The sequence below is a fragment of the Crassostrea angulata genome, chromosome 8 (genome assembly GCF_025612915.1).
Source record: "Crassostrea angulata isolate pt1a10 chromosome 8, ASM2561291v2, whole genome shotgun sequence".
NCBI classification, from domain to species: Eukaryota; Metazoa; Mollusca; class Bivalvia; order Ostreida; family Ostreidae; genus Magallana; species Magallana angulata.
In genome coordinates this window covers 10,562,713-10,589,803 of record NC_069118.1, presented here as the reverse complement: position 1 = coordinate 10,589,803, position 27,091 = coordinate 10,562,713, and the positions used below count along the sequence as shown (strand labels likewise).

Genomic DNA, 27,091 nt, shown 5'->3' with positions numbered 1-27,091 from the left:
CCTGAAAACTTCCTCATTGGTTACCCAAATAGGCAACCAATGGATTCGGGCTTTCACAACGATTCTATCACATGCCGAAAAACATAGAATAAGTCCGACGGACTTACTGTTCAGTGTCTGACCGTCAAACTCATCAAAAATTACAAACCACAAACTTTGGTTTTCCATCGTCCATACCGCAAGGACTCCTCGGTCTTTGAAGATATCTTTAAGCATTTTTCTATTCACCGAAATCTTCGCCGCTCTTGTTCCTTTTACCTCAACACGTAGGGTCTCTCCATTATTTGGAGGGGGTACCTTCTAAATCTGCATCTTCCATAGCACACTTTGAACTTGGCCAAAAGTTCATTACGATATAAGCAGTGCATCAAAATGTATATTATATAAACATGTTGTTGATCATTTTTGTTTACAAGTTTACCTAAAGAAACAAATTCATGTAAAATATCGTAAAATTACACGCTTACGGTTGTCCTCACATGATTTAAAGATTGAAACAGGGAGGTATGATAATTTAACACGTGATTGTCGAAAATTTAATCTTGCAACTTAAATGTAATTGAAGATGAGTTCCATTTTTTACTGATTTGTCCATCACTTCGTAGTTTAAAGAGGCCGTTTTGGGTTTTTGTGAAAAAACTACAATAGCAAAACTGTTTCTTTTTTTACTATGTGTCTTTTAGATCAAGTCTTACGAGTAATCAAAGGGTCATGAAAATCTACCGTCTGAGTATTTTTTAGGGACCGTCTCAAAATATCGCTTAATTTACTATAGGTTTATATAGGAAATTGGCATTTTTTCACACTTCAAGGCAAATTTAAAAAATATTACAATAGCTTTTTGGCTTAAATTGATATATATGATAGGTAATAGTGTAATGATCATTATATGTGAGAAACAAAAAAAATCTACCGTCTGGTATTTCAAAGGGGGCATCTCAAAACCTCAACATTTTTCATATTTCTACAGGGTTGTGAGTGATTTCTTCCATAATAAGAAAGGACTAAGAATTCAAATTATCGTAAATGATTGGCATAGATAATATTTTTGAAACTGAAGCTAAAGTACATAAAGTTATGCTTAAGTGGTTTTCAGGGGTCATCTAAAAACTTGATACATTTGGACTTGTATTTAACAGGTGGTGAAAAGTCAAGTTTCAACTGGGATTGAACCCAGGGCCTCTGGTGTACTGTGCCTGCGGTCTAATTAATCCACTGAGCTATATGTATTGAGACCTGATATATTGACTGGGTGACAGTCACACATCTGTCAACCCTGTGGCATATACATAGTCTGCTTAAAAATCATCACTTAGTAAATTTAGACCATCTGATTTTAATTAGAAATATGGGGAAATAATTGGAATAGGAGCAGCAGGGAAGTATGTCCCGAGGAAAGAAAACAATTCCACTGATAGGGTTCTTCAATTTATTTCGAGATAAAACGGGGGATAATCCCTGTTTATGGAACAAGGTTTCACATGCTAATAGCTGCTAAATATGGTACTGCTTAATATAACCAACTTCTCTCCTAAATGTTCAAATATAAAGTAAAATAAAGTCCCTTGTTGAAAACAGGTCTTTCTCCTAAGAAGCCTAGCCTTGGTCTGTCAAAAAGACTACTCAGTTAATTAAAGTGGGGAAAGTTACTTTTGGCTATAATATAACCCACTTGATTATGTCCACATGCATGAAAGTGACCATACAGGTGAAATGGCTTAATTAAAGCTGACATGAATTCATAAATACGCATTATTTCCCTTTTATCTCCGACTACCGCCATATTAGTTGTCGATTTCTATTGTTCTGCTCATCGCTACACACCCCCTATATAAGGCCGAGAGCACTATCCATGCTTTACCGCATTCAGGAATTTCATACACCGGAACACGTTACCTTGGACGAAAAGACTTGTAAAAACGCGTTTTGAACAAAAATAATATGACAACCACTGCACTGGCAAGATATATCCAATAAACGACGAAACGAGACAGACTGAAATCCAGGCGCAGATACTTCGAAAATTCCTCGATAAGTGTAGACCGTTTTCCTGTGTTAGTTATAACATCGCACATGCGCGAACCACACACTGTGGCAGATCGAGCAATGTCAATTATCGCATGGACTTTAGAAATGGGGCGTTTTTGTAGGAACGGATGGAAACGTTGTTACTTTCTTGGATTTACTATCATTTAGCTACTGTGTTGGATGTAGTGTCGCCGGGGTTTTCAAAAAGATGCAGACGTTATGCACGCTGTATGAACGACACACGTGTTCGTTGTGCATGCGAAGTAAGGCAGCACTGTCTGTGCTAAATAATACGGAAACCTTGGACATCCTTTCAAAGAATAAATATATTTTGTATTTCGTTGATTGGTGTTTTCTTTATTAGTCCCCTACCGGTTTCACCGGAGGGGACTATAGCTTTCCTCTGCGTCCGTGAGTCCGTCCGTCTGTCTGTCCCACTTCAGTTTTCCGTTGTTTTTTTCTGCATGCGTTTGACGAATGATGTGAAACTTGCTGAGCAGCTTCAAAATATCAAACAGCAGACCAAGTTTATACTTTTGTAGCGTCTGGTCAACACAATTTCCAGAAATTTAATTTTTTTCATTCCAAATTTTTTAATGATCGGGTTCGTTATCGGGCTCGGTGTGTACTAAATGAACGAGGACATTATGGTCACATACCACTATTTTTACCCCGTGCTCATTGACCACGCAAGTAGTTCCATTCTAAAAATGTATGTATTATTTCAAAAAATCCTAGGGGTACTAAATGGTCGAATTTGGTTCCTTTTATGGCATGGATGGAAAGAAGAAGGTTTGAAAAAAAATACAGACAGGAAAAAATTTAGAAAAATTATCTTTACAGGCGCAATAGAAAGGGTGTAAAGAGGCCAATGTTTACACAAATTCCAAAGTGAAAGTGAATTTTTCATGGTAGGGGTTATTTTAGGGGCCATATCTCAGTCCCCTCTCGATTGATTTTCCTGTAGTATGGATATGTTGTTGGACTAGTGTCATTCTATAGGTATGCTGTATTTGAACTCATTTGAGCCGGTGGAATTTTTTATATGATTTATTTTTGTATAAAGGAATAAGAGGGAAAAATAATTGTGGTCTGTGTCCTATCAGGTCAAAGGTCAAAATCCACGTTTATCAACTTAAGTCTAATTTTTCGTTATTTTTCAAACAATTAGGATGAATAATGACATTTTGTGGGGTTCTTTTTCAATTTTGGCAGATAATATGAAAAAATAACGGTAAAAATTGTGTGAAATGGATTTGAACGGGGTGTGAACAGCATGGTGTCATCAATGAGTCAAACAGGGGACGTAAGTACTTGCAAAATGTTTAAAAACACTTTCTAATGTTAACTTTACTTATCACCCAAATCAAAAAAGAATTGGTCGATTTGTCATTAAGTTATAAAGCCTTAAATATACCCCTCTCTCTCTCTCTCTCTCTCTCTCTCTCTCTCTCTCTCTCTCTCTCTCTCATATTAATCATATTACATGTAAAAGTATATATATATTTCCTTTAATATTATTTTGATTAAATTATAAGGAGGAAAGTAGGGCTTATGTTACTTTATGATTCCTATGAATGATGACATATTTCACTGCCTAACAGATTGCATGACAGGACATACAAGCTGGTAAAGGGGCACCTGCTGCCCCCCCCCCCCCCCCCCAGTTAACACCATTTTGACAGAGAAATAATGAAGAAAACAACAAATGGTAAGTTGATTTTATTCATTTATTCATATTTTCCTTACAATTTAACACTTGAAATCTGATGGTGAGTAGGCATCACAACATTTTCCTCAGTACTTTAGAATATGTAAACCTTCATGTATAGATATTTATATGAGACATTTACATTTTACTGGTTAGAAATAGTCATTTTAGCATCTAAATTATCAATGCCTTGCAAACTTTTATTTAAATTACTGCTTTAAAGTCTTATTATGTCAGTTTTTTCCCCTCTTTGTGTCCTAGAAATGTAACTACCAACAAATGTAGCATGTGTATGAGTTTGGTTGCTGGCATTGAACAGTGATTGCCCAAGATATATGAGGTCTGCTAGAAGCTTTACTATTTTTTGATACTGTAGTAATATCTTTTTGGCACTCTCATCATTAATTTGAGTCTTGGTCATCATTGTTCATGGTAACATACCAGGCATTTTCACCTCTAAATGCACAATATATGTAGAAACCCATGACTTTGAATGGTGAATCCTCGCTACAAAAGGTATGATCTCCTCAAGATTAATCACACCAGATAATGCTGAAAGAAGGTGATGGACTTGTAATTTCTAAAATAGTTTCGTGTTAATGTTTGTAAAAAATCCCTACTTTGGATTTTAATGTGTAGAGTTATCTCCCTTTGTTTTAAGAGTACAGTTTTCATGAACCAAGGCTCCTTATGAATAAGGGTACATTTAAGTAATTTATTCAGTGTATATGTAATGAATGGACAAATAGAATTCATTCTAAATTCTTTTAAATTGTTAGTTTTGTTTCAAAAGGCATGTTATGCCTATCCATATCAGCCCTGTGTACTCTGAGTTAATCTACTTTGGTCAGCAAGTGCCATTTCCTGAAAATGTGTGAATGGTTCTATGTGATTATCTGCTTAATGTAAACGGATTAGCCACTGTATATTTATCAAAATACCTGATTTCTATACCAAACTTAATGCAGAATTTTTAAAATATTTTTTCAAGCTCATAGCAAGTGATTAAATGTTTCATTTTTGGCATTTTCTGAAAAATTTAGCCATATTTGGGGTATTTTTTTTCAAAAATTTCTAAAAAATAGTTCCAGGTGTAAAAGAATTAAATCATCATTAGCATCAGCATGTAGACATGTTAGGTTAATGAATGTAATAGATTAATGAAACTTTTGACAAGTAAATAATGTTAAATGTAGCTCTTGAAATTTGAATATTGTGTGTAACGTGCTAGATTTTGCATGTTATTTCAGCCTTCCTGGACCAGATTTCAAAGGCCTATAACTCTGATGCAGAATACACAATTCCCGCCAAATTTCACAGGGAGGTGTATTATGGGTATAAGTGTCTACCTACCAAGTTTCATCAAAATCAAAGAAGAATTGTGTAATTATTAGGTCACATACCACTATTTTTACCCCGTGCTCATTGACCACGCAAGTAGTTCCATTCTAAAAATGTATGTATTATTTCAAAAAATCCTAGGGGTACTAAATGGTCGAATTTGGTTCCTTTTATGGCATGGATGGAAAGAAGAAGGTTTGAAAAAAAATACAGACAGGAAAAAATTTAGAAAAATTATCTTTACAGGCGCAATAGAAAGGGTGTAAAGAGGCCAATGTTTACACAAATTCCAAAGTGAAAGTGAATTTTTCATGGTAGGGGTTATTTTAGGGGCCATATCTCAGTCCCCTCTCGATTGATTTTCCTGTAGTATGGATATGTTGTTGGACTAGTGTCATTCTATAGGTATGCTGTATTTGAACTCATTTGAGCCGGTGGAATTTTTTATATGATTTATTTTTGTATAAAGGAATAAGAGGGAAAAATAATTGTGGTCTGTGTCCTTATGTGGTCAGTAAAATAAAAATTAATATCGTGCATTATTTGTATTATTACATTTATCATTTCTAATAACAAACAAATAAGATCTGTAAAATGGTGTCAAGTATTGTGTAAATTTTAACGGCAGGGTTTTATCATAATTATCATTACAATCGGGTTCGTTATCGGGTTTGGGCTGTTGAACAATAGACTAGACTTCTGTGTTTGCTTTGCTTAAAATAGGTGCCTATGTATTTTTTAAATGGATTTTAGAGATTTTTTGCTGTTTATTATAATCATTCTTCATAATTTCATACTATACAATTACTACATTTATGATAGGGAATATTTATTATACAGGGTCTCAAACTTTTGCCATTCTCAATCAAAGGGGTTACCGGTAGGGGACGTGTATTGCTTATGGAATACTCTCAGAATGCTTGTTCTTTATTACTACAATGTGTAGTTCATGCATTTAGAAGTCCGTGCAACGCGAATGCCTCGATCGGAAAGCAACCGACCGTAACTTTCTCAACCGGTATATATACCCCAGTGGCAGTAGAGGAGCGATCGAAACTAATATGGCGACCAAATGCTTTTATGAATTCATGTAAGCTTTAAGGAAATAAAATATCAGAAGAAGCAACGTACTAGATTAAATAAATAATGATTACTAATGATAGGCAAATAAAAGACAGGGGGTTCTAGAGATACTAACTATGGAACATCTGTTTCTGAATATGTACATGTAAGATATAGATGAAGTGTAGGATGATTATGATTATAATGATGAAATACGAATAATGCATGAATGTAATTATCATCATAAAATACACCCTATTACAAGTAGACCCCATAGGGTCTAAGGTCTAGGGTTTAAGGTTGCATGATTAAAGGAAATTTGAATGAAAACATATGTAATCTATTGAAATATTAGGAATCTGTGACTACATGTACATATATTTTTAAGATCAGCAAGTGTAACTAAACTACACTGGCATGCAACCAGTTCTCATCAATTCTAAGTACCATTGCTCGGCAATGCATTGATATGTCATTTTATTAACAATGACGCGTGTACATGTAACTAAGAGTATGTTGCTACTAATTATGAATCATAAATATTTACTCAGAGTTAATATAAATTTTCATTACCAGTATTTGTTCTAGAATATCATTCATACATTATAACCCTCTATCAATTATGCTCCAGGTGAAGTCTTGTACATACAGTCATGGGACATAATTATTCGCCACTTCAAAATGGCCGCCGGACTTCGAGTATCGCGCACCTTGATATTTAGGATCTAATAAAAATTTAATACATGCCTATCTTACCTCAATACTTTGTTAGATTGTTTTTCATCTTTAAAACTTCAATTAGCCTTCCAGTAATGGTCGAAAGGGAATATGTTGTGTCTATTTATAGCGCGCAGCCATACTTTACGGATCATGCGAGAAAACACAACGCTATTTGTGCACAGGTGGCGAATACTTATGTCCCTTGACTGTACATTTATAGATACAGTTATAGATAGGAGAAGAAGTCTGACCTACCAGTTGCTAGTTTGGAATTGACAATAAAGACTGGTGGTCCTCTATTCTGGTTGTGTGCTCTTTGAATTTTTGTCATGGCAGTTCTTACATATCTATAGCAGCTGTAACATCTAAAAACTAAGTGACCGGTGATTCTAGCAGGAAGAACACCGATAGCATCTTTCATTTTAAGTTCCAAGTCACAGTAATTGCATTTCATGTTATCGAATAAAGTCTGTAAATCTACTACAAAACGGGTGTTTGAAATCGGCCGAAGTCTTCCTGAGAAAAAGGTCTCGTTAATAAAATCAAAGGACGAAGAATTTGTATAAGAATGATCTGATGATATAAAAGACGAAGCGTTGCCAGCAACCGGTGTAGATAAAGTAGAAGGTAACTCTGGAATATTTTCAGAAACATATGGAACAATAGCAGCAGATAGCCTACATGAACGGGCCTGTAAAACATGTGTCTGTCTGGCCTTACTTTGATTTGCTTCTATTCCTTTGGCAAATTTTCCATTGACTCTCATTTTTGACAGCTGACAGTCGTCAACCAATCAGATTTCAATTACATGAACGGGCCTTTAAAACATGTGTCTGTCTGGCCTTACTTTGATTTGCTTCTATTCCTTTGGCAAATTTTCCATTGACTCTCATTTTTGACAGCTGACAGTCGTCAACCAATCAGATTTCAATATTTAACATGAAAGTATAATAATAAAAAATACTACTCCCAAAAACCAAGTGGCTATAAAGTTATACAGTTATTATCTACCTCTAATACTAACGAACTGTGTATTTAAGGTAAAAATTTACATTATGCAAACAAGCAACGAACTCTCCATGTAATTTTATCCAAACTGATTATGTACACTTTGTTTTTTTTCTTACTGTTTATTTAATATGTATATGTTCATATGTATAACATATGAGACATTTGTCTCTCGGAATAAAGAACTTGAACTTGAAACAGATTGAAGGTCGGCCAGACACAGATAGTAAACATCGATGCCCATGCACCGATGTCAAATAAGGGAGATGTTTCTGTTTCCCCTCTCGCATGGAGAAGACCACCTCCTTTATACCAGTGGCTACGCTGTTATCCATTACGTGGTTGATGTCACCCTGGGCTGCAAAAACTTGGTTTACCTCTTCATTGGTCACCCATATGGGTAGCCAATGGACTTTGGCCCTTACTACAACCCGATCACAGGCCGCAAACATTAGAGTAAGTCCTACAGATTTACTGTTCATTATCTGCCAGTCAAACTCAACCACTTTAAAACGCTCTTCAAAAGTAACGTACCATATATCCTGCCGCTTCATTGTCCAAATAGCTAGAACATCACTCTCTTTGAAGATATCAAGGATCATTCGTCTGTTGACGGACTGCATTGCTGATCGTGTCCCCTTGACTGTGATCTTCAGGGTTCTTTCCATCATATGCAAGGGAATATTATCAAGCTCCCCTATCTTCCATGTTATTAGTAGAACAGATACTTTTTGTTTAAATAAAAACGTTTATTAAGTATATACATAATATTACATTATGTAAATATATAAACAAAACAGTAACAAGTAATATTTTGTAAACAAAGTAAATAAATAAACATTTTGTACACAGAAATTAAGACAGACAACATGAATGACAGTTGGTCAAAGACAAGGGCATACACAGTAAGAGGTTACGTAATACACGACTATGAAATTTACTACGAAACATGAATGAATTAAACACGTACAGACAAGGACACTACGAACAACGCTTTCGCTGAGTAAACACAGTATTTAAACACAAAGAAAGACTCACACATTGAATTATAGTTTTAACTAACCATCGTCGATTTCACAAAATAATTTTGTTGTACACCAGTACCTAAGAAAACATGGAGTAGAAAATCTATAAAAATCGGCTCTTATTCTTTGTTTTGACTGATTAATGTACATTAAAATTAATCTATTACTAGTGATTACTTTTTTCTCGAATTTAACAATGCATCAGACCTTCCAAATGATATAAAGTGATATCAAAAACAAACACACAGATTCTTTTTCTTTGCATACAATAACAAATGGAAAATTGTGAAATCTAATATGCAATATGTTAAACTGCGGGAATTGATTATCCGAAATGATGTTCAGAAAGTTTTTGACAATATTGACGAAAGGTTTGACAAAAGCACATTCTTCTTTGGTTACCCATATGGGTAACCAATGAACTCTGGCCCTCACCACGACCCCTTTCGCACGCCGCAAACATAAGCGTCAGACCTACGGACTTACTGTCCATTATTCTGCTGTCGAAGTCGTCTACTTTACTTCGTTCATCAAAAGTCACATACCACACATCTTGTCTCTCCATGATTCAAACGGCTAAGACTTCGCTGTCCTTAAAAATGTCTAGTAGCATACGTCTGTTCACAGACTGCATAGCACACAGATTCTTTTTCTTTGCCTACAATAACAAATGGAAAATTGTGAAATCTAATATGCGATATGTTAAACTGCGGGAATTGATTATCCGAAATGATGTTCAGAAAGTTTTTGACTATATTGACTAAAGGTTTGACAAAAGCACATTCGTAGAACAAATGAGATTTAGTTTCTACATGAACTCTGCGAAAAATGCACTTGTTGTTTTTATAAACACCAATGTTATGCATATAATATGAGACAGGTAATATGTCATGTATCAATCTAAACATTACATCTTGAATATATTTATCAATGAATGAATTGTACAAACGATGAAATACATCTTTAAAATTAACAGGTTCTGCCGCGGAAGGACTAACAGGCTCGTTTATCTTTCGTCTTTTATTGCGCACAAGGTAAAGTCATCTTCCTCCTCCTCGAGCGTCGAAGGAGGGACGGGGAGGGACACCTCAGTCTCCCTCGAGAGCTCCAGCCCGAGCTCTTCCGCCATGTCAACATCCTGTGGGGAGAATACACTCCTGGTATCCTCCACCTGAGAATCTTTACGGGTCTCCTGCCCGCATTGGATGGATACCTCAGTGTCCCCCTGCACGTTAACCACAGGGGAGGGGCTCAAGGGCCCATCCCCCTCCGTAGGACTCCCACGGTCCTCCTGGTTGTCATTGGTAGGGTCGGCTGTGGCGTTAGCCAGACCCTCCTGGGAACCATGAGAGTCCCCCGGTCGACCCGTGGGTCCCTCCGCAAGCTTACCGACAGCCTGTGGGGGAGGGGCCTTGCCAACAGGCCCCTCTACCCGCTTACCAACAGCGGGTGTCTGGACGGCCGTAGCTACGGCCTGTAGACTTTGTAGATACAAAATTAGAGCACTCGTGCCTCGTATGGCTGACACCCTCAAATCTAATAAAACAGATGGGGGGTCGGTCAGGCACCACTATCACCACCTTACTTCCTTCAATTGAAGTAAAGTTAGGGATAAATTTCTGATCACCTTCCCTCATGGACATAATGATCTCCCTCACTCCCGTGCTAATGCCTTCGTGGTCTGTAACATGCTTAATACTCTTGATATCCCCGTATCTGTCAAAAGCTTCTCATACCGTTTCATTGGATACCCAAAAGGGTAGCTAATTTACTTTCATCCTTACTACTATCCTGTCACACGCACACAGTTCAAGTATGACCCGGTGGTCAGGAACTCTAACTTCCTGACCATCGAAATCATTAACTGGTCTACTGGAGGCAATGCGCTCCATCTACTAAACGCTGTCTACAGCTTCTTCCTTCACCAGACTGATCACGTCTCTCCTCCCGAATTCTCTTAATCCTTCACGAGACCGTTTTAACAAGTATACTCAATGTCCTTTCCATGATGCTCAGCTTTGTCTCCATCTCAAAACTTTAATCTTAGCCAAAAGGCCAAGAAGCGATGCCCATACGGGCCCATCACCCTCCGTAGGACTCCCACGGTCCTCCTGGTTGTCATTGGGAGGGTCGGCTGTGGCGTTAGCCGGACCCTCCTGGGGACCATGAGAGTCCCCCGATCGACCCGTGGGTCTCTCCGCAGGTTTACTGACAGCCTGTGGGGGAGGGGCCTTGCCAACAGGCCCCTCTGCCCGCTTTCCAACAGCGGGTGTCTGGACGACTTTGATGGCACAAAGTTGGGGGACTTGTGCCTCATATGGCTGACACCCTCACATCTAAAACAGATGGGGGGTCGGACAGAACCCACTATCATGGCCCTACTTCCCTCTATGGAGGTAAAGTACGGGATGTACCTTTGGTCACCTTCTCTCATAGAAATAGACAGTTCCCTCACCCCGGTTCCTATTCCGTCGTCGTCTGTAGTTTCTTTGATGTTCTTAATAAAACCAAAAGAATCAAAAGCATCTCTCACCGCCTCATTGGTCACCCAAAAGGGCAACCAATTCACCCTCATTTTAACCACTACTCTGTCACACGCAGTCAGCTCGAGAATGACCCTATGGTCAGGAACTCTCACTTCCTGACCATCAAAGTCATTAACTGGTCTTGTGGACTCAAATGTGACATGCGCTCCATTTGCCACACTGCTTCTACCTGTTCTTCTTTGACGAGCTCCACAACATCCTTTCGTCCAAATCTTCTGACTTCGTCTCTAGATCCTTTGACCACTATCCTGAGAGTTCTCTCCATCACGCTAATCTTCGTCTCCATCTTGATCTTAGCCAAAAGGCCAAGAAGCGATGCCCATACGCGGGCATGGGACCTGTTTTTGAAATAAAATCATTTTCAAATGAAGTAGTGTTTTAGTTTCTGTTTTGTTAAATTCGCATCAATGAGCGAGTCAGGGTGATTGTACGTTTTTTTTCTCGAATAGATATAAGTTGATTAGGGTATTTGCAAAAATTGGCATAATCCTGTTATTCGCTCCGCGGAGCGAATACAATTTGACGTTGTTGACGTTATTTTATTAATAAATATTATTATCAATTTAATGATTAAAACATAGAGCTTTTCCTTTATTCCGTTAAAGCAAAATTATAAATGGATTTTATTACGGAATAAACCATAAAGATATACTTGTGTTTTCATGTTTTTATACTTATCATTAACAGAATACATTATTTCTTACATTTTTTAAATATACTGAAAGTGAAATTGACATTGAAAAAAAAGTATATATATTGCCTTTATTCCGTAAAATACGAATATATTAAATGTCTACGGAATGAACCATATTTTATATATGAATAAACAAAAAGATATAATTTCATTCGTGTATAAGGACCATTGAGTTTTGGGTGCTTATACTTTTCTTTCGTATTAAAAGATACGAGTCTTTTTATTGGATAATTTGTTTTGCATTGTCCAATGAAAACATCGAAATCAAAAATGAACGGTTGGTAGCCATAAGCAAGAACACTTGACAGAATTATATGGAATATATTTGCATCAATCTGCTTCTTATGAATGACGAGAACGCATTTAAACTTAAGGTATGTTTAAATTAATATATATTCATAAATAATTTATATTTATTTTATTTTATTAAATATATACCGTATCTCTTTTTTTTAAATTTCATTATTTGAAGAAAATATACGTAAAAATGACCACGTGCAGTCAATAAAATATTGAAAACAAATGTAAAAAGTTATTGAATTTAATAAATTTGAAATATTTATTCAAAGTCGTCGTCATCAGAAGTCCATATGAAAGCTGATTTTCCATTAGGGTTGGAAAGTCTGGACCTTTGTCTTCTCGAGGATTTGGATGAGGAAGACCCCTGCTCTTTAAAATCCTTCGGGTGGCATACTTTGTCTGTACGCATCCTCTTCACTGTTAAATAAATATAAAAAATAACACGAAATAGAATTTCATTATATAAAATACTTTTATATTTCATTAATATAAGAAGAACGAGTATGAAATTTTTTTAAATTAATTTTTATTAAAATATTGTTTTTATTTTTTCTTGTTAATATGTGTTACCGTATGCTTTTCCACTTTCATGTGCGGAAGATGGTCCAGCCGTATCAGCTACCTCTGTTGATCCTTGTGCTCCATATTGTCCCGATTCATGGGAGGCCTTAGGAGGTCGGAGTCTGGAAGCAATGGATGCAGTGAAAACTTTTGCTGCAGTACATGATGGCTGTTTGCTATCGTCATCAGATGAAATGACAATTGCATTCCATTTTCCTGTACTCAAGGATTCTGAAAGAACAAATTGTAAATGTTATTGTTAAAATAATTATTATAAAAATAAATAAATAATTTTTTATATTTATATTTTACAATGGTTCATACTTTTCCTTCTTCCATTTCTTCGTACATATTGATTTGTACCTGGTACATTCACAGGCCTTTCATCGTCAATATTAGGAGCTGGAGATGCTAGAGAGAAAGAACAATAAAGAATACAACATGTAGTAAGTATTGTATCATACTGAAAATATTTGTTATATTATTAAATTTTTTCATTTATCTTTTATTTTAAGCACATTTTTCATTTGTATTTTTTTTTTATTTTCAGTACCTGTTTCTGTGAGAGTTTTGTCTCCTTCGTCCGAACAAGATCCGATCATTTCATTAAATACCTTGTCTAGGCTGGATTTCTCATGAGTCTGTCTATCCCGCAGCTCTGTTGATGAAAGCTCCCTGTTCTCCATGGTGATGCGAGAAGTTGGAATTGAAGAGAACAACTCCAACGATCCATCGCTTTGCGAGGAAGCGTCACTCTCGGCATCTGTGTTTTCTGCAGTAAAAGAAAAAAAAAAGAATAAAAATACACAGAGCTAAAAATGCTTTAGAAGAAAACACAAATAGCGATTAAAATGCAGTTATTATACAAAACAATGGGGGAAAAAATTATAAGCAAATCATATGAATAATACCTGGGCGAATTTTCCATTCATCGAATTGAGAAATGGCTGCAGGGAGTGGGACGCCATCCCAAGTGTTGAAAAGGGGCGTTGAATAACTGTATTCTGCAGGTCCAGTCAATGTGTAAAATGAACGGAAGAAGTCGACGAATGCCTGGTACACATTTCCTTTTTCTGCCGAACGCCACATAATTTCTGCCAGATGCCCTTCGAATTGGGTTATCTTGGTTCCAGACAATTTTCTAAAATGGTATTTTGCATGTTTCCAAGCACCTTCAATCCGATTTGTATGAACTTCCACAATATCATGTGTCTTGGTGTTTACATAGGTCTTCTTGAAGGAATACTTGTGAATAAGTGATCGTTACATGTACCCAATTCGTTCAACTTACAGTATGCTGACCATCCGTCACTGTATATAGTGGAACCCTTCTCTACATGACGTTCAATGATCGGAAGCAGGGTTTCTTCCGTACGGTCACAAACTGGATAGATAATAAGAGTGTTGCTGTCACGCTCCACCATGCCAAAGATCCATATCTGAAAATATTTAAATTCTTTTATATATATATATATTTTATTATATATCTTTTAAATACAAATTTGCTTTTCACATGTATATAATGCACATTATTTGATTTTGCATTTTAAATTTGCATGCATATTACATTTGTTTATTATTTAATTCCATTTTTCATATGTAGTGAGGTGCACTATAATTTTATTTGTTATTACTAATTATTTATTGTTAAATACTAATATATATTGTAAATAATATTGCATGTTAATTTACCTTTTATCCTCTATTGGGATTTCCTCTGTGAAATTTGACTCTCCTCCCGAATAGAGACTCTTCTATCTCTATTATTCCGTGCAGTTTCTTGAATCTCAAATTTCTGTAGAAATATTCTTTAAAAATTTCTCTAATAAAACTTGCCCAATTAACAGATGTGCTACCGTACGATATTCCAAAAAATCTGGCACATTGGGAAAGGCTACATTTTTCTAAATAATTTTTAATGAACAGCATAATGTCTTGAATAAGCAAATTGCTTTTCTCAAAAAAAAAAGAATATGTACGAGAAGCCCTTGTGTGGTCTCTGTTCTTAGAACTTCGGTATATGCTGCCTCCAGGAGCCCTAACAATCGTCTTGGGAGACATCTGTCCGTCACAACCATCGTAAGGGCAGGGGAAGACTCTGGCTAGTAGACCATTCCTTCTGCACCATTCTTGTACTTCTATTTCTGGTCTTGTGAAGAGATTGAAAAAATTCCAGGGATTCGCGAAATCTTTCGGCTCAATGTCTAAAATATCATCAGTCTTTCTCTCTCTAAAGCTGCCACCACTTCTCCTGGACGACATGGCGTCAGTGTGGGTAACTGACCATTGCAAATATTGCGGGTATTTATAAGGGTAATGGGTGGGACTTGTCAAAAATAACTTTTATTACAGGGTGTTCAAACTGGAAAAAACCAGATTTATAATTTATATGATTTATAATAAACTATTAAAAATATGGCCTATCAGAAGGGGACAGGGTTGGACTAATCTAAATAAATCCAAATTGCATGAATACGTGCTCATATAACAATATAGTGGATGGGGTCTTGAACTATTTAAATACCATGGTGAAAACGTATAATTATATTTTGAAAACTGTTCAGTTCTGTAAAACTGATATCGATGACAACGCTGAGCTTTACTATTTCACTTGAAATCCAACAACTGTTAAAAAAAAAGCCGCCAATATTTCAATAAAAAACATGCAATTGTATATATACTTATTTCCCGTATTTTTCATATTTTGTCTCGCGGAAGGTACCGCATTATCACATAAATGTATTTATTTTCCACCTGCTTTACATTCCAAGCATATAATTGTAATAATTTACTTACTATCCAACCCTTGAATAAACATCTAACTAATATGTAAATGAAAAGCATGCAATTGTAAGTAATTTATATCATTTATTTCCCCTTATTGTTCATTTTCTCTGGTCATGCGGAATATACCGCCTCCTTCTTCCATCGAAGTATTGGTATTCTCTCTGGCTTACGTTCCAGGCATATAGGTTATAATTTCTACCTGCATTGAACAGTCTAAAATATATAAATTTAAATACTTTATATACTGTGTTAATAAATATTAACTTTAAAAAATTTCATTATAAATATATTTCTAATATGTTTTACGATGCGACCGTTGGGGCGAGCACAGCATGTGATCAAACAATGAATTATAATAAATCAATAAAAATAAAATCAACAACGTAAAATTTGAATGCAAAAAAATAAAACATACCATTTTTCAGTAAATTTTCATTATTCATAGTTTATAAGATTTGTTATAATTTATTTATTTTTAAGTAGAGCAGTAGTTTAACAATGCACTGTATCTCCTCTTTTAAAGTGATTGTAACGTCAGTTCATCCCCTTTTTTTGCAGTAAACATTTTTTCTTAAACCAACATATGAAACTTGACTCATCATAGAGCCCCCCCCCCCCCCCCCCCCCCCAATGTAAAAAAAATCATATTTTATTTTTTTTTCAATTTACACATAGAAAATCGACTTATCATGGATTTCACCCTCCACGTTAAAAAAAAATGTTTAATGACTAATGGGACCCTCCGCAGGCTTGCCAACTGCCTGCAGGGGAGGGGCCTTACCAACAGGCCTCTCAACCCACTTTCCACCAGCGGATCCCTGGGCCGCAGAAGCATAGCTTCTGGGTCCAGGGTTTGCATGACCGTACGGGCACAGGTGCCGCAAATGGCCGACACCCTCACATCTGAAACAGATGGGGGGTCGGCCAGGAATTGTCATAATACATGTTAAATAAGGGAGGTGTTTCTGCTCACCTTCTCGCATGGAGAAGACCACCTCCCTTATCCCTGTGGCCACACCGTTGTCCAAAACATGGTTTACAGCCTTGATATCTCCCTGGGCTGCAAATACATTGTTAACTTCTTCATTGGTTACCCATATGGGTAACCAATGAACTCTAGCCCTCACCACGACTCTATCGCATGCCGCGAACATAAGTGTCAGTCCTACTGACTTACATGTACTATCCATAATTCTTCCGTCGAACTCGTCTACCTTACTTCGTTCATCAAAAGTCACATACCACACATCCTGTCTCTCCATGATCCAAACGGCTAAGACCTCGCTGTCCTTGAAAATGTACAGTTGAGTGTTAGGATATTTAGACCCATTGTTATTGTGTGTTAAATAATTGAAGACTATATGAACACGAAAATCATGAGCTCGGAGGTGATTTTAACTGAAGAATACATAAAAGGAAAATAAATGAACACGAAAAGGAAACACATATGTATACAAAACCAAATGAAAATAACAGAAAACATCTATAACAAAACTAAACAAACAGGACATTTTGATACGAAAAACCAAATGTTTTGTCATAATATTTATGAATATATCACCTCTGGGCTCTGGTTGGTTCTGAAGCTGAGGGGCTCACCGGCTGGTCGTGTTTCCGCCTTTTCCTGGTGACTACCGTAAACTCTACATCATCCTCAATAGAGGATTGGGGAACTGGGAGGGACATCTCAGTGTCCCCCCACTGGAGGGTCACCTCAGTGTCCCTCGAGAGTTCTAGCCCGAACTCCTCAGCCATATTGACATCCTGTGGGGAGGATACACTCCTGGTATCCTCCTCCACCAGAGACCCACGGGTCTCCTGTCCACACTGGAGGGACACCTCAGTGTCCCCCTGTACAACATCTACAGGGGATGGGCTCATGGGCCCATTTCCTTCCACAGGGATCCCATGGTCCTCCTGTTTGTCATCGGGAGGGTTGGCTATGGCGTTTGCCGGACCCTCCTGGGGACCATGAGATTCCCCCGGTCGACCAGCGGGACGCGTGGGTCCCTCCACAGGCTTACCAACTGTCTGTGGGGGAGGGGCCTTGCCAACAGGCCCCTCCACCCGCTTACCAGCAGCGGGCTTCTGGACCGCCGTATCATAGCTACGGGGTCTTGAATGAGGCATCGATCCTCCTTGACAATGATGCCTAAGATGGCCAACCTCCTCACATCTGAAACAGATGGGAGGTCGGCCAGGCATCGACAGTAAACATCGGTGCCCATGCACCGATGTAAAGTAAGGGAGGTGTCTTTGCTCACCCTCTCTCACAGAGTAGACCACCTCCCTCACACCCGTTGCTATGTCATCCTCCATCACGTGCGTGATGGATTTGACATCCCCATGAGTTTCAAACACCTTGAACACTTCCTCATTGGTTACCCATATTGGCAACCAATGGACTTTGGCTTTCACCACAATTCGATCACATGCTGAAAAATATAACATTAGTCCAACGGACTTGCTGTTCAATGTTTGCCCATCAAACTCGTTAACTGTCGCAACATCATCAAAGGTTACAAACCATAAGCTATTGTTCTCCATTGTCCATACCGCGAGTACTCCGCGATCTTTGAAGATGTCTTTCAGCATCCTTCTGTTAACCGAAATCTTTGCGGCTCTTGCTCCTTTCACTTCCAACTCGTAGGGTTCTCTCCATCATAGCGAGGGGGGTATCATCTAAATTCATATCATCCATACTACACTTTGATCTTTTTTTTTACCTGACATCTCACCTCTGACCAAAAATCAGTTTAATATCGTAGTTCCCATTTAGGGAACGTATCATATATTAAGCTGATAAGAACAGATACTTTTTTTTTAAAATAAAAACTTTATTCATGGTATATACATAACAATATATGTAAATACGAACAGAAACATAAACTGCAGGGTTATATTTTGTTTAACAAAGTATAAAACTTTTATCCAGCGTATCAGAGAAGGCCCAAAGTTAAAGGCCGAAAGTACTTGAAATAAAAATCGTAACTTACGCGATCGAAAGCCTTCTCTTGATCTAACGAAATAAATGCCAACGGCATTTGTTTTTGTTCACAATAATCAATTATGTTTCTTATTAAATGTAAATTATCAAAAATAGTGCGCCCTGGTACTGAACAAGCTTGATCAGGATGAACTATATACTGTAATACTTTCTTAACACGATTGGTAATAACTTTTGAAATAAGTTTATAATCATAATTTAACAAAGAAATGGGTCTGTAGTTTTTAACATTAGTAGAATTTTCAGGATCTTTACATATTAAAGTGATATAAGATAGCTTTTGTGAGTCAGATAAATGACCGTCATTATATACAGTGTTAACAACTTCAACCAATGGGTCGATAAGAATAGATGAAAATGTAGAGTAGAACTCTTTTGTGAGTCCGTCTGAACCAGGTGATTTATTGTTTTCCATGTCTCGCAAAGCCAAAAGTATTTCGTCTTTTGTTATGGGGCCTTCACAGGTAGTCGAAATGTCATTACGTAACTTTGGTACATTTTTCAAAAACTCACTAGCTAAATCCTGATCAATACCTTCGTCCGTGTACAATTTTGAATAGAAAGTTTGAAACTCTGTCAAAATATCGCCAGAACTTGAACAAGTACGGGAAGACTCTGTAACAATTTTGGTAATTGTTTTTTGTTTGGCCAGCTTAATTTCCTGCTGAAAAAAGAACTTAGAAGGTTTTTCATCATTATCCAAACATTCCGCACGTGACCGAATTTCGGAGCCAGCATAATTTTGTAACTGAATTTCTTTAATTTGACTTTTAATCTCGCGTAATCTCTCGATAAACTGACCAGGATTATTATTTTCATAATATTGTAGACGATGGTAAGACCGTTGCAATTGTCTTTGCACATTACGTTTAACAGTAGATTTTTCTTACAATAATGAATAGTAAAAAGTTTAATTTGATCTTTAAAATGCTCCCAAAAATCTAAATCTATATCTATACCTTGTATTAAGTCCACCCAATATATGGTAAAAGAATTAACAAAATTTTTGTCTAATAAAAGTGAACTGTTAAATTTCCAGTAACCTGGACCAAAATTAATACCATTATTATATTTTAATTCTAAATAAACAGCATCATGGTCACTATGACCAAAAGGTATGTTATTACAGGTAAGTATATCATCACTAATAAGTTTGGACATATAAAATCGGTCTAATCTACAAGATACACTACTTTCATTTCATTTTCATTTTATTTATTCTCATATTGTATAAAACAACATAGAGAAAATATACAATACATACAATATTAAACAAAAAGCAAGAGTGTATACTGTACACATCAACCTGGAGAGTTGACTCTCTTATTAATAATATTAATAAATTTACATACGTTATTAATAACAGCTAATTTATTACATGAAAATAATTCAAACAAGTGAAAAGCTGTCAATGTGACAGCAAACCGGGTTTTCTTTTATGTAAACTGTATCCATAATCCATGTCAACCCTTATCCAGTGAAATGGAGTACCCTACATGTATATGCAACATTTTGCCAAAAAATGACTAAGTTCAAAAGCTAGTATTTTTTTCATAAATTATCGGAAATCAAAATCCTAGCAATATGCACACCTCTGATATATGTACAATTGATCTGCAAAAGAACAACTTCCTATCTTGAGAACTGTAGGAGGAGTTATCCGTACAATGAGGGTACCCTATATGCAATATTTTGCCAAAAAATGACTAAGTTCAAAAGCTGGTATTTTTTCGATAAATTATCAGAAATCAAAATCCTAGCAATATGCACACCTCTGATATATGTACAATTGATCTGCAAAAGAACAACTTCCTGTCTTGAGAACTGTAGGAGGAGTTATCCGTACAATGAGGGTACCCTATATACAATATTTTGCCAAAAAATGACTAAGTTCAAAAGCTGGTATTTTTTCGATAAATTATCGGAAATCAAAATCCTAGCAATATGCACACCTCTGATATATGTACAATTGATCTGCAAAAGAACAACTTCCTATCTTGAGAACTGTAGGAGGAGTTATCCGTACAATGAGGGTACCCTATATGCAATATTTTGCCAAAAAATGACTAAGTTCAAAAGCTGGTATTTTTTCGATAAATTATCGGAAATCAAAATCCTAGCAATATGCACACCTCTGATATATGTAAAATTGATCTGCAAAAGAACAACTTCCTATCTTGAAAACTGTAGGAGGAGTTATCCGTACAATGAGGGTACCCTTTATGCAATATTTTGCCAAAAAATGACTAAGTTCAAAAGCTGGTATTTTTTCGATAAATTATCAGAAATCAAAATCCTACCAATATGCACACCTCTGATATATGTACAATTGATCTGCAAAAGAACAACTTCCTATCTTGAAAACTGTAGGAGGAGTTATCCGTACAATGAGGGTACCCTTTTGGCAGCCGCCCGCCCGCCCGCCATTTTCACCATTTTAATAACCGGATTTTTCCGTTGGAAAACCCGGTTAAAAATTTGAAAGCATTTGGTCGTCTAAAATACATTGATGGTAAATAAGCTTTTCTATATTCTTTCAATTCTGGACATATCATGATATAGTGATATTCGTCGCCAATGTTATTTTTACATAAATTACAAAATCGTTGATTTCTAGGTACATTGTTCCATCTGCCTGTCTCAATTGGCAGTTTATGGTTGCTTGTTCTAAATCTAACTAATGTAGTAATGTTATTCATATAAGCACCAGAGTTTATGTAATTTCTAGGTACAGAAGTGTTATTGGTAAACAAGTTATAGATCAATCCTTTACTAGATGCGTTACAATCAGAGACCCATTTTTGTTGAAATTGGTCATTCAAAGTTTGCTTAGCAACATTTAAAATCCATTTTTCATTTTCTACATTATGCGTCAACCAGACATAGCTTAGACCACATTCATGTAAAATATTCTGTATACATTCAACCCATTTGAAATTATAATTGTTGATTTGTGTTAGGCTATGTAAAAAATTATACAATATATATGACAATTTTGATTCTTTACCTTTCAACAATCTTATCCAAAAATTCAACATTCTAATTTTTACTTTCACACACAATGGATATCTAGCAAGTTCACCGTAGATCATAAAATTTGGTGTGGACGTCTTAAGACTAAGTACAAGTTTACAAAATTTAAGATGCAATTTTTCAATGATACATACATTTTCAAAACCCCACAATTCAGAACCATACAGTAAAATTGGAACAACCATTTTGTCGAACATATCAAGTTGACAATCAATCGATAGATTTAATTCTCTTGACTTTTTTATTATTGCGTATATAGCTCTGGTAGCTCTCGTCACTACATATTTCCTAGTACCGTAGAAAGAGCTTGTTCTTGAAATTATAACTCCTAAATATTTAAAATCCTTGACGATTTCTATTTCGTTACCGTTGTATAGAAATGATACATTTGAGGTTTGTCTACCTTTACCAAAAATAATAATTTTAGTTTTCTCAACATTCACTTGTAATTTCCATTTTTCACAGTACATTTGAAAACAATGAAGCTGATATTGTAGATCATCTTCGGTTTCGGACATCAGCACAGTGTCGTCTGCATACAACATAATCATAATTCATAGATAACAATTTAAATTTTGTTCAATTTCTTCAGACAGGCTTTTTAGTCCTATGACATTTTCATGTGATAAAAAATCTTCAAGATCATCAAGATATAATGCAAAAAGAAACGGAGATAAGTTTTCTCCCTGACGTACACCATTTTGACAAGGGAAATATTCGGAAAAATCATTATTATAAAATATTCTTGATCTACAGCCATTATACATATTGACAACAACCCTTAAACATTTCCCTTTAATTTGATATTCAATGAGTTTTTTCCATAATCCTATTCTCCACACTTTATCGAATGCAGCTTTAAAATCAATAAAAGCACAGAAGAGTTTCTTTTTCTTAAGTGAAAAAAGTTCAATCAGGGAGTAAAGAACAAACATATTGTCAATTGTAGAATAATTTTCTCTAAAACCACTCTGATTTTCCCTGATAAGATTAACATTATCAGCAAAAGTAGTTAACCTTCTACACAATACAGAAGAAAAAACCTTTCCTAGACAGCTCAAAAGAGTAATCGGACGGTAATTTTGTGGGTCAGCATAACTACCCTTTTTCTTATATATTGGTTTTATGTTCCCGACCAACCAGGCTTCCGGAATAATACCAGTATCAAACACTAAATTAAAAAGTTTAACATATAATGGTATCATGATATTAATGGATGACTTAATATATTCATTAACAACAGTATCTGGTCCCGGCGATTTGTTATTTTTAATAGTTTTAACAACCTCAAGAATTTCGGCCGCGGTAACTGGGTCATTGAGCAAACAAAATGTATCTTCGCATCTATCATTGAAGGAAGAATAGTCTAATTCAATATCTAAATCATGTTCGTTCGCGTTAACAGTTTTAAAATAGTCATAAAAATCTACTATGTTAATATCGTTAGATTCGTTACAGCTTTTATCATTCACGAGTTTCCAGTATTCTCTTGGATTTGAACTTCTTAATGTTTTAATGTTACGCTGTAGGTTATTTCTATAAACTTTGTAAGATTTATTTAATATGCGCTTATATTTTTTCTGTGCTCCTTGCAGCTCGGATTTAAACACGCTGGTTCCATGTAACTTGAATTTGCGTCTAATTTTCCTACAATTTGTTCTTGCTGTGAAACAATCCGCATTAAACCATTGTTTTGTTTTGCTATTTCTAACCGAAGTTTTATTGCGCGGTAAAAATGTTCCAAAAGTGGTTTTGGCTGAGGATAATAGTACATCAGGTAAACTATTGAACAAAAAATCTACATCTTCCCTCTGTATTTCGACAGAGTCGCGTACTTTATCATCTATAGTTTGTTCAATACTTAATAAATTTAATGTATTTATATTTTGGCAAAACTCGCTCGACTTGGTTGGATCCCATGATCTGATTCTTTGTGTAGGATTGACATGATATTATATATTCTTATAATTTTCGTTATTTAACATTTCACAGCTTAACTGACAAGTCAATGGCATGTGGATATCAGAGTACTAACAGTTAAAATCTAATACTTCAAAATATTTTACAAACTTAAAAAAATCTGCATTACAAATAAAATAGTCAACAACACCTGATCTTGTAGTGGTGAAATTCCCACTATCTGCATCTCCGTTAACTCTTCCATTCATTATATATAAACTATTTGTTTTACAAAAATTCAACAGCTGATTTCCAAAAAAGTTTTTTTTTTTAATCACAACTTTTTCTATCAATATTGATGTTAAAAATATTCAACTTGTTTACATCAGTTAGGATATCACACTCTGTGTCTATCGATACTTCAAAATTTGACAAATCGCTTTCCTCAAAAAAATCTTTCTTGTCAGATACTCTGGCGTTGAAATCGCCTGTTAAACACACATAGTCAAACTGAGAAATTAAATTTAAGTACTCAAGTTCTATTTCGTTAAATGCTTCTGATGAACTATAATTTGAACATTGAGGTGGGATGTATACAAAACCAAATAAAACATCATTCTCACAATCAAACAATTCACCCTTCACCCTAAACCAATAAACATATTTACATTGAACACCATGTAGTTTTAACAATATCAGGATACAAAGAACGATAACTATCTACTAAATTAAAATCAGATACAATTTATTTAATATTTTTACCACCACCTTGACCATAGGAGGAGTTACCTCCTATTTTATCTAATTTAACATATAACACACAATTGAAATCACCTACTATAATTAAGTGTTTTTTAGTAATACAAAAAGGATATAAATCATCGAAAAACTGACATCTTTCTTGTTCATTATTGGGAGCATAAATATTAATAATTCTATATTCCATATTATTAAATGTTATATCTATATAAACCATTCTACCTTCCAAGTCTAAATAATATTTTGTAAGTGTAATATTGGAATTTAAAACAACTATACCTACTCCTCGAGATTTATTAGAACCAAAACTAAAGTAACATTTATCAGTGGAAAATAGAGATTTTAAGTTTTCAACATTATTAATATTATTAAAATGAGTTTCCTGCAAAAGAAGAATAGCTATTTGTTTTGTAAGATATAATGAAAAAATCTCACTACGAGTTGGGCCATTTAATAGCCCGTTACAATTTAAAGTACAAAGAGAAAACGACATTAGCGTGCGGGGTATTTAAATCTACAATGAGTGAGCTGTTAACGGTACATGGTAAAGAGAAAAGCTAACATGTATAGCACGGGCTGGTTTAAAACATACAATACTAGGGCCTTGGAATGTAAAATGAGAGGAAAACAAAACACACAGTAGAGATAATAATATAACAACAGGAAAATATAAAAAATTGTATATATAAATATATATACATATATATGGGGATAGAATGTCCAGGGGCAGGCCATGTTAAATTTCGGGGGATTTTCCACTTTCAAAGTCCTTATACAAGCATAGTTCGTTTCCACTTAACTCACCGGTCAGCTCTAGAGGGCTGGGCGGTCAGCTCTAGAGGGTTGGGCGGTCAGTTCTAGAGGGTTGGGCCGCCGAGGGGCTGATAGGCTCATACCTCCGCCTCCTTTTTACCACCGTGAATTCCACCTCCTCATCTGCGAGGGACACCTCAGTGGCTCCCCACTGGAGGGACACCTCAGTGTCCCTCGAGAGCTCCAACCCGAGCTCTTCTGACATGTCGACATCCTGTGGGGAGGATACACTCCTGGTATCCTCCTCCACCAGAGACTCACGGGTCTCCTGCCCACACTGGAGGGACACCTCAGTGTCCCCCTGCATGTAAACCACAGGGGAAGGACTCACGGGTCCATCCCCCTCCGTAGGACTCCCACGGTCCTCCTGGTTGTCATTTGGAGGGTCGGCTGTGGCGTTAGCCGGACCCTCCTGGGGACCATGAGAGTCCCCCGATCGACCCGTGGGTCTCTCCGCAGGCTTCCTGACAGCCTGTGGGGGAGGGGCCTTGCCAACAGGCCCCTCTGCCCGCTTTCCAACAGCGGGTGCCTGGAAGGCCGTAGCATAGCTACGGCCTGCCGACTTTGATGGCACAAAGTTGGGGCACTCGTGCCTCATATGGCCGACACCCTCACATCTAAAACAGATGGGGGGGGGTCGGCCAGGAACCACTATCATGGCTCTGCTTCCCTCTATGGAGGTAAAGTATGGGATATACCTCTGGTCACCCTCTCTCATAGATATAGCCAGTTTTCTCACCCCGGTTTCTATTCCGTTGAAGTCTGTCGCTCCTTTGATATTCTTAACGTCACCAAAGGAATCGAAAGCCTCTCCCACCGCCTGATTTGTCACCCAAAAGGGCAACCAATTTACCCTCATCCTCACCACCACTCTGTCACATGCACTTAGCTCAAGAATGACCCTACGGTCAGGAACTCTCACTTCCTGACCATCAAAGTCGTTAACTGGCCTTGTTGATTCAAACGTGACGTACCATATATCGGAGCGTTCCATTTGCCAGACTGCTTCCAACTGTTCCTCTTTGACCAGCTCCACCACGTCTTTTCGTCCAAATTTTCTGACCTCGTCTCTGGATCCTTACACCACTATCTTGAGAGTCCTATGACGGTAAAAATTCACAAGTCGGTATGTCGAATAATAATTTATTAACGATCCAAACTTGTCGTTTCTACACGATCTATGCAGTCGGCATGGACAATACAAGGTCAAGTCTCCAACTGACTATCATTGCATTGTGGATAACGACTTATTTATAGGTAAAACATACATACTGGTGTAAATAAATAGAGTTACTCTTGACACATACAATAATTAATTTAAAGGATTACTCAAGATATATAATTAGTTCATAACAGGTGACATCTTAATGTCCGACGGTGAAGGTCTAATTATCACTAATTAGCAAAGAAACAATAAGTCACTCTAAATAAGTGTTTCTCACGTGGTGACAATACCCTCTCGCCCCCCCCCCCCCCCCCGAAACACGTCCTCGTGTTTCCGATGGTTCTTTGCACTCCCGGTAGCACTTCCGGAACATGAATGGGCAATCGGAAAAGCATGGCGAGGATTTCGTGTTTGGAAATGTTGTCCCGGATGATGTTTTGGTCCGGATTGAGCGCGGTATGAAGCTCTTGGTCTCTCGGGTGATGCTTTTTGATCTTCTTTTGATTGCATTGATTCAAGTTTGTCTTGTAAAGCTTGCAATGCGACTTGGAGCTCTGCTTGTTTAATCCTTGATCCCGCCAGATCTTCTTTTTGGGCTCAGAGTTCTTCATTCTGTTTCTTGATGGTATTGT

The 27,091-nt window shown here is 36.6% G+C and overlaps 2 protein-coding genes and 1 pseudogene across 2 annotated transcripts; all 3 read right to left on the bottom strand.

Annotated features, from left to right (window-relative positions):
• Positions 1-10,598: 10,598 nt before the first annotated feature.
• LOC128158206 (uncharacterized) lies at positions 10,599-11,765 on the bottom strand. Its single transcript, XM_052820969.1, has one exon. It carries the CDS (start codon positions 11,468-11,470, stop codon positions 10,925-10,927), a length of 546 nt encoding a protein of 181 aa, XP_052676929.1. The 5' UTR covers positions 11,471-11,765; the 3' UTR covers positions 10,599-10,924.
• A 929-nt stretch (positions 11,766-12,694) lies between these two features.
• LOC128159286 (uncharacterized) lies at positions 12,695-15,328 on the bottom strand. The gene is made up of 7 exons (XM_052822349.1): positions 14,689-15,328; positions 14,288-14,435; positions 13,908-14,137; positions 13,550-13,768; positions 13,321-13,407; positions 13,006-13,227; positions 12,695-12,852 (listed from the first exon to the last, which is right to left on the bottom strand). The coding sequence occupies exons 2-7, from the start codon at positions 14,299-14,301 to the stop codon at positions 12,695-12,697; spliced, it is 930 nt and encodes a 309-aa protein (XP_052678309.1). The 5' UTR covers positions 14,302-14,435; positions 14,689-15,328.
• A 3,183-nt stretch (positions 15,329-18,511) lies between these two features.
• On the bottom strand, positions 18,512-18,622 carry LOC128161949 (U2 spliceosomal RNA; annotated as a pseudogene).
• Positions 18,623-27,091: the final 8,469 nt, after the last annotated feature.

Excerpts from the sequence above, each read along its gene's own strand:
- LOC128158206 (XM_052820969.1), bottom strand. The coding sequence starts at position 11,470 with ATGAGGGTGAATTGGTTGCCCTTTTGGGTGACCAATGAGGCGGTGAGA.
- LOC128159286 (XM_052822349.1), bottom strand. Across the intron at positions 13,408-13,549 it reads CAAAACTCTCACAGAAACAG|CATCTCCAGCTCCTAATATT; the intron begins GTACTGAAAATA and ends CTTTCTCTCTAG. Across the intron at positions 13,228-13,320 it reads AAGAAATGGAAGAAGGAAAA|AATCCTTGAGTACAGGAAAA; the intron begins GTATGAACCATT and ends TTGTTCTTTCAG.